Raw genomic sequence first — 6,000 nt, 5'->3', positions numbered from 1 at the left:
CCTAAAAAAAAAAAAAAAAAAAAAAAGAAAAGAGTATCCTTGCTTGTCACACAGATGTACTGGTCACCTTGCCCAGCAATCTCCCTAAACAGCTGAGTTTACCAAGCTGCCTTCACAGTAACCCCTGGGATGTATCCCTACCCACAACTACTGAGCTTAGCTACCACTGATGTATATCCTAGGCAAAGGCAGGTGAAAAATAAATGACAAGTATATATAGTAATAAGCTAACATATACTGAGCCTTAGAACAGGCCAGGGGTTTTTTAAAAGCATCCTCATTGCTTTATGGGAACTAACGCTTTAATATTTGCACAACCCTATAAGGTGGGTATTACTGTTTCCGTTTTATAGATGGGTAAGCTGAAGCACAGAGAGGTCAACTATTTGACCCAGATCATATGGCTAGTAAGAAAAGGAGGCAGGATTGAAACTTAGGGAGTTTGGCATCCATATTCCTAACCAGTATGTTATTCTGCCTCTCACAGAAGAACAGAAAAGAAAGTTTTAAAAATGATTTTTTAGCCAGGTGCACTGGCACACACCTGTAGTCCCAAGATACTCATGAGGCTGAAGTGAAAGGCTATCTCCCAAGTAGCTGGGGCTACAGGCGCATGCCACCACACCCAGCTAATTTTTTTTTTTTTTTAATTTTTTGTAAAGACAGGTCTCACTCTGTTGCCCAAGCTGGTCTTGAATTCCTCAGCTCATGTGATCCATCCACCTTGGCGTCCCAAAGTGCTGGAAATACCAGTGTAAGCCACCATGCTGGCCAAAACAATTTTTTTTTTTTTTTTTTTGAGGCAATGTCTTGCTCTGTCGCCAGGCCGGAGTGCAGTGGTGATCTTGGCTCACTGCAATCTCCGCCTCCCAGGTTCAAGTGATTCTCCTGCCTCAGCCTCCTAAGTAGCTGGTATTACAGGCATGCGCCACCACACCCAGCTAATTTTTGTATTTTTAGTAGAGACAGGGTTTCACCAAGTTGGCCAGGCTGCTCTCAAACTCCTGATCTCAAGTGATCCTCCCGCCTTGGCCTCCCAAAGTGCTGGGATTACAGATGTGAGCCACTGCACCCAGCCCAAAACAATTTTTAAAAGATATACACACCGGGCACAGCACTCACACCTGTAATCCCAGCACCTTGGGAGGCAGAGTCAGGGGGATCACCTGAGGCCAGGAGTTTGAGACCAGCCTGGCCAACACGATGAAACCCCATCTCCACTAAAAATACAAAAAATAGCTGGGCGTGGTAGCACGTGCCTATAGTCCCAGCTGCTCGGGATTACAGGAGAATTACTTGAACCTGGGAGGCTGAGGTTGCAGTGAGCTGATATTGCACCACTGCACTCCCACCTGGGTGACAGAGTGAGGAAAAAAAAAAAAAAAGAGATACACAAGGTGAGGAATGACACGAATCATTTTGCTGTTTGCCATCCAAACGTAAAGATTGGTATGCAAAGGTTACTAGTCCTAGTCCTGCAAGATCCCAGACAAAAAAAGGAATCAATTTTTTTAAATCAGGTACTACATGTCTTTTACTTTGAGATTCATAATATGCATTAGCACTTTCAAAGGTCTGAGAACTGCAATTAAGAAAGCTGTTTGCTGGCATAAAATTTAGATTTTAAAAAAAGAAAGGCGGGCCGTGGTGGCTCATGCCTGTAATCCCAGCACTTTGGGAGGCTGAGGCGGGAGGATCGCTTGAGCTCAGGAGTTTGAGACAAGCCTGGGCTACGTGGCAAGACCCTGTCTCTACAAAAAATACAAAATTAGCCTCGCATGGTGACCTGTGCTCCCAGCTACTTGGGAGGCTGAGGTGGAAGGAATGCTTGAGCCCTGGAGGTCAAGGCTGCAGTGACCCATGATCATGCCACTACACCCCAACCTAGGTGACACAGGGAGACCCTGACTGAAAAAAAAAAAAGAAGAAGACAGAAAGAATCCCAATTGCTTTTTGCAATCTACCATTTCCCAAAATAATCTCATCATGGTACTTTTTTCAACAAAACTGTTAATATCTTTAGGATGTAATAATCTAGAGAACACAATCGAGAGCAAGCTTAAATTTATTTTCCAACATGTGGAAAGTGGAAGTTACTACCAACCTCACCCCCAAGCAATGGGTTTGATGGGCTTCCATTTTCAGCCACCTTAGAAGCATGAAGGAAAAGCACTTCCTATTGCCAACTCCTATATGCGTTCCAACACTCAAGCTTCCAATTACCAGTACTTCCTGTTCCACCAGTTTTTGTTTGTTTGTTTTTTTGAGACAGAGTTTCACTCTTGTCCCCCAGGCTGGAGTTCAATGGTGCAATCTTGGCCCACTGCAACCTCCGCCTCCTGGGTTCAAGTGATTCTCCTGCCTAAGCCTCCTGAGTAGCTGGTAGCATGAGCCACCACATCCAGCTAATTTTATATTATTACTAGAGATAGGGTTTTACCATGTTGGCCAGGCTGGTCTCGAACTCTTGACCTCAAGTGATCCATCTGCCTCAGCCTCTCAAAGTACTAGGATTACAGGCGTAAGCCACTGCACTTGGCAGTTTCTTATACTAATGAGGAACGGCCCACTCTACCTAGGCAGAGTTATTACCTTTCAGAAAAAAAACTCAAAAAAATGATTTCAAAAGTATTACATCTTTTTATGTTATTATTTATTTATTCATTTATATTTAGAGACAGGGTCTCACTCTGCCACCCAGGCTGGAGTGCAGTTTTGAACTCCTGGGCTCAAGTGATCCTCCCACCTAAGCCTCCTGAGTAGGTGGGACCACAGCTACCATGCCTGCCTAAGTTTTTGATTTTTTGTAGAGGCACATGTCTCACTTTGTTTCCAGACTGGTCTCAAACTCCTGGGCTCAAAGCAATCTTCCAGCCTCAGCCTCCCAAAGTGCTATGATTACAGGCATGAGCACACTGTGCCTGGCAGAGACTAGTACATTTTTAATGTACAAATCTTAATGTAACAAAATAGTTTCAAATCTTGTATTTCAGGCAACTAGAAATTTCCACTTGTTGAGTTTTGGTGTAATAGTAAAGAAGAATATCCACAACTATCTGAAAAAAATCAGTGAAATACTCCTCCCTTCAAACTACACAACTAGGAGGCTATACTATAATATGAGGCTGAGGCTGAATTTTCTTCACAAACTTCAACCAAAACAACATATTGCAACAAACTGAATGCTGAAGCAGACATGAAAATCCAACTGTCTGTTATTAGGCCAGATGTTAAAGAGATTTGCAAAACTGTAAAGCAATTCTACTCTCAATAAAATTTTTGTGTGTGTTAGAAAATATTTTTCATTAAAAATGCTCTTTATATTAACATGTAATTGGGTTACTGTTAGTTTTGAATGAATTAATAAATAAATAGCTTAGATTTTTTTCAGTTTTAATGCTAACACAGTAAGTATCAATAGATATAACCCACATAAACAAAAGCTCTTTGAGGGATCTCACTTTAAAAGCATAAAGAAGTCTTGTGATCAAAAATTTCTGAGAACTGCTGTAACAGAGGATAATACAAATGCCTTTTTTATAATGCTACATGTAAAAAGGCTTTGAGGAAATACTTCTAGCTAGATAAAGAAGTAAGCTTAGAGCTTTAAAAAAAAAAGGAAATATACTTAAAGGATATTTCCTTTTTAACTAAAAAGCTCTTTTTAACTATAAGTTTTCCTATTTTGAAAAATGGACAGAACCATGGAAGTTGGAAGCCACGTTATCTCAGGAACAACTGAAGGACCATTCATTTGCTCACTAGATTGCAAACTTCAAGCAAGCAATAACGAGGTGTGTCCCATCCTCCACTATTCCTACTGCGTCATACAATCTTCACACAATAAATAGTTTCTGAATGAGAAGTGGGGAAACTCAATATATGTACATATAACATGCACACATGTACATACCTATATTCCTTAAGCATTAATAAATATATTAATTTGTTGGGTTTTTTTAAAACCTATATTCCAAACACAAGGGATGAAGTATTTTTTTCTTTCAAGAACTACTGACCCACAGAGTGAGAAAAACTCAGTAGAAGATAACTTAATTTTACTTCTGAAACATGTTTATTTTCAATCTCTAAATTGACAACCAGGTCCACAAAGTTCTCTTTCATAAATGTAACAAATTAAAATACATTTTATCCAACGGAGAAAAGGGGAGGAGACAAGAAGGGTATGAAGAGTGAGGAGGAAGCAATGGGAAAAAGGAAGGTAGAAAGAACAAAGTAAGAGAGGCAAGTGAGATTCTATATGTAAATCCTTTTTAAAAAAAACCTAAAATTCCAAAATGACTCTTAGAATTTACTTGCTCAAACAAATTTACTCCTTAGTTATCTGTAATAATGTCTATATATATTAACACACGTACCCCCAAAATATGTACGTATATTATGTATCAAATAAATAAATACATAAATGATGTCTAAGTACCTGGCATTTCTTAAGATCTCTCTTCAGCTGGAGAACTGTAACATGCTGTGGTCCTTCTTCCAGACTTGCAGTGCCTCCGATTCCTCGATATGAAGTGAGGACAGCCTTCCTGACCTCCTGGGTCATGTTAAACCACTCCTGCAATTTGTGTTGCTGCTTTTGGTTTAGTTTGACAGTATCTTTTAAGTCCACCAGGAAGGTAATGGCTTCTTCTATACAACATTGGTAACCCAGACATTCTCCTTGAAGCTGAGCTACTTGCTCCTCAAGAGAATGAATCCTATTTGTATCAGGACTCCCGTCTCGATGGATCTGGTTAGTTTGGCTGACACTAGCCTGCTGGCTTTGCAAAGCTTCTCGAAGCAATTTAATCTCAAATTCCATTTCATCTATACGGTCTGACTCGGGGCTGAAGTTTACAGTGGGTTTGTTTCTAATGTTCCGTGCTCTGTTGGCATATTTGAGAGAATTTAAGGACTCATCAAAATTTGAGGAGGATGGGCTGACACATGTAATCATGACAGTCTTGGCACTGCCTCCCAGGGAATCTTTCAGAAGCCGGGTAATTTTAGCATCCCTATATGGAATGTGTGAATTCTTCCTGCGTGGGTCCCCAAGAGCACTTATTACATTTCCTAAAGCCAGCAATCCACTATTGATTTGAATGGATTCTTTGAAGCGTTCACCAGTATTCCCCGTTTTGGTCACTCTTTCTGATCCTGCCAAATCCACAAAGTGGAACTTTGAGACAATATGCTGAGGGGAATACCATGATCCATCTTCAGCTGCCTCCATGTTTTTCTGAACTTGACAAATGCTGATTGTAAAAATTGCATGTGATCTGCTGGAGTGCTCATTCATTTGAGTGGTACTCGTATGTCTGGCTGCATTCCCCATCTCCAAAAGACTCATCACTTCATCTGCACTCTCCACATGGCATTCCTTGGCCCCAACAATCACTTAAAATAGCAATAACATGTTTTTAAGCCAAGTTTTCATCAAAACCTAGTACAGTTAACAGTTACCATTTGCTAAACTGGCCAAGATAGTCTGTTTTTAAAAAGTCAACAGCATTTCAAATAACAATAGTAACATCAGCAACATTAGCAAATAATTTTAGATAATCTCCCAAAGAAACTATTTTAACAGACAGCACTCATCTTGATGTTTAAATTCTAAAAACTATAATTTTTTAAACTATCTAGTTTATTTAGAGTCGTGAGTCACATTCAATTCCTTATAATGACCGACAAAAGAAAAACTCTTCATTCCAGTCTTTTGATTTGTAAAGCCTAATAGATTAATCTTTTTTTTTTTCTTGAGATGGAGTCTCAGCCTGTCGCCCAGGCTGGAGTGCAGTGGCGGCGATCTCAGCTCACTGCAACCTGTATCTCAGGTTTAAGTAATTCTCCTGCCTCAGCCTCCTGAGTAGCTGGGATTACAGGAATGCACTACCACACCTGGCTAATTTTTGTTGTATTTTTAGTAGAGATGGGGTTTCACCATGTTGGCAAGGCTGGTCTTGAAGTCCTGACCTCAGGTGATCTGCCTGCCTCCAC

The 6,000-nt window shown here is 40.3% G+C and overlaps 1 protein-coding gene across 6 annotated transcripts in view; it reads right to left on the bottom strand.

Annotated features, from left to right (window-relative positions):
* Positions 1-6,000, bottom strand: part of KIF27 (kinesin family member 27) — an 83,633-nt gene that overhangs the window by 60,050 nt on the left and 17,583 nt on the right. For all 6 annotated transcript variants that reach the window (XM_032290824.1, XM_032290827.1, XM_032290826.1 and 3 more), the window contains one exon: positions 4,442-5,400. In XM_032290824.1, coding sequence (XP_032146715.1) covers positions 4,442-5,400 — 959 coding nt within the window. The remainder of the gene's footprint in view (positions 1-4,441; positions 5,401-6,000) is intronic.

Source organism: Sapajus apella, unplaced genomic scaffold, assembly GCF_009761245.1.
Source record: "Sapajus apella isolate SASKATOON/1434 unplaced genomic scaffold, GSC_monkey_1.0 scaffold24, whole genome shotgun sequence".
NCBI classification, from domain to species: Eukaryota; Metazoa; Chordata; class Mammalia; order Primates; family Cebidae; genus Sapajus; species Sapajus apella.
Note: the sequence above shows the minus strand (reverse complement) of the source record. Positions and strands in the feature narration are given on the sequence as shown.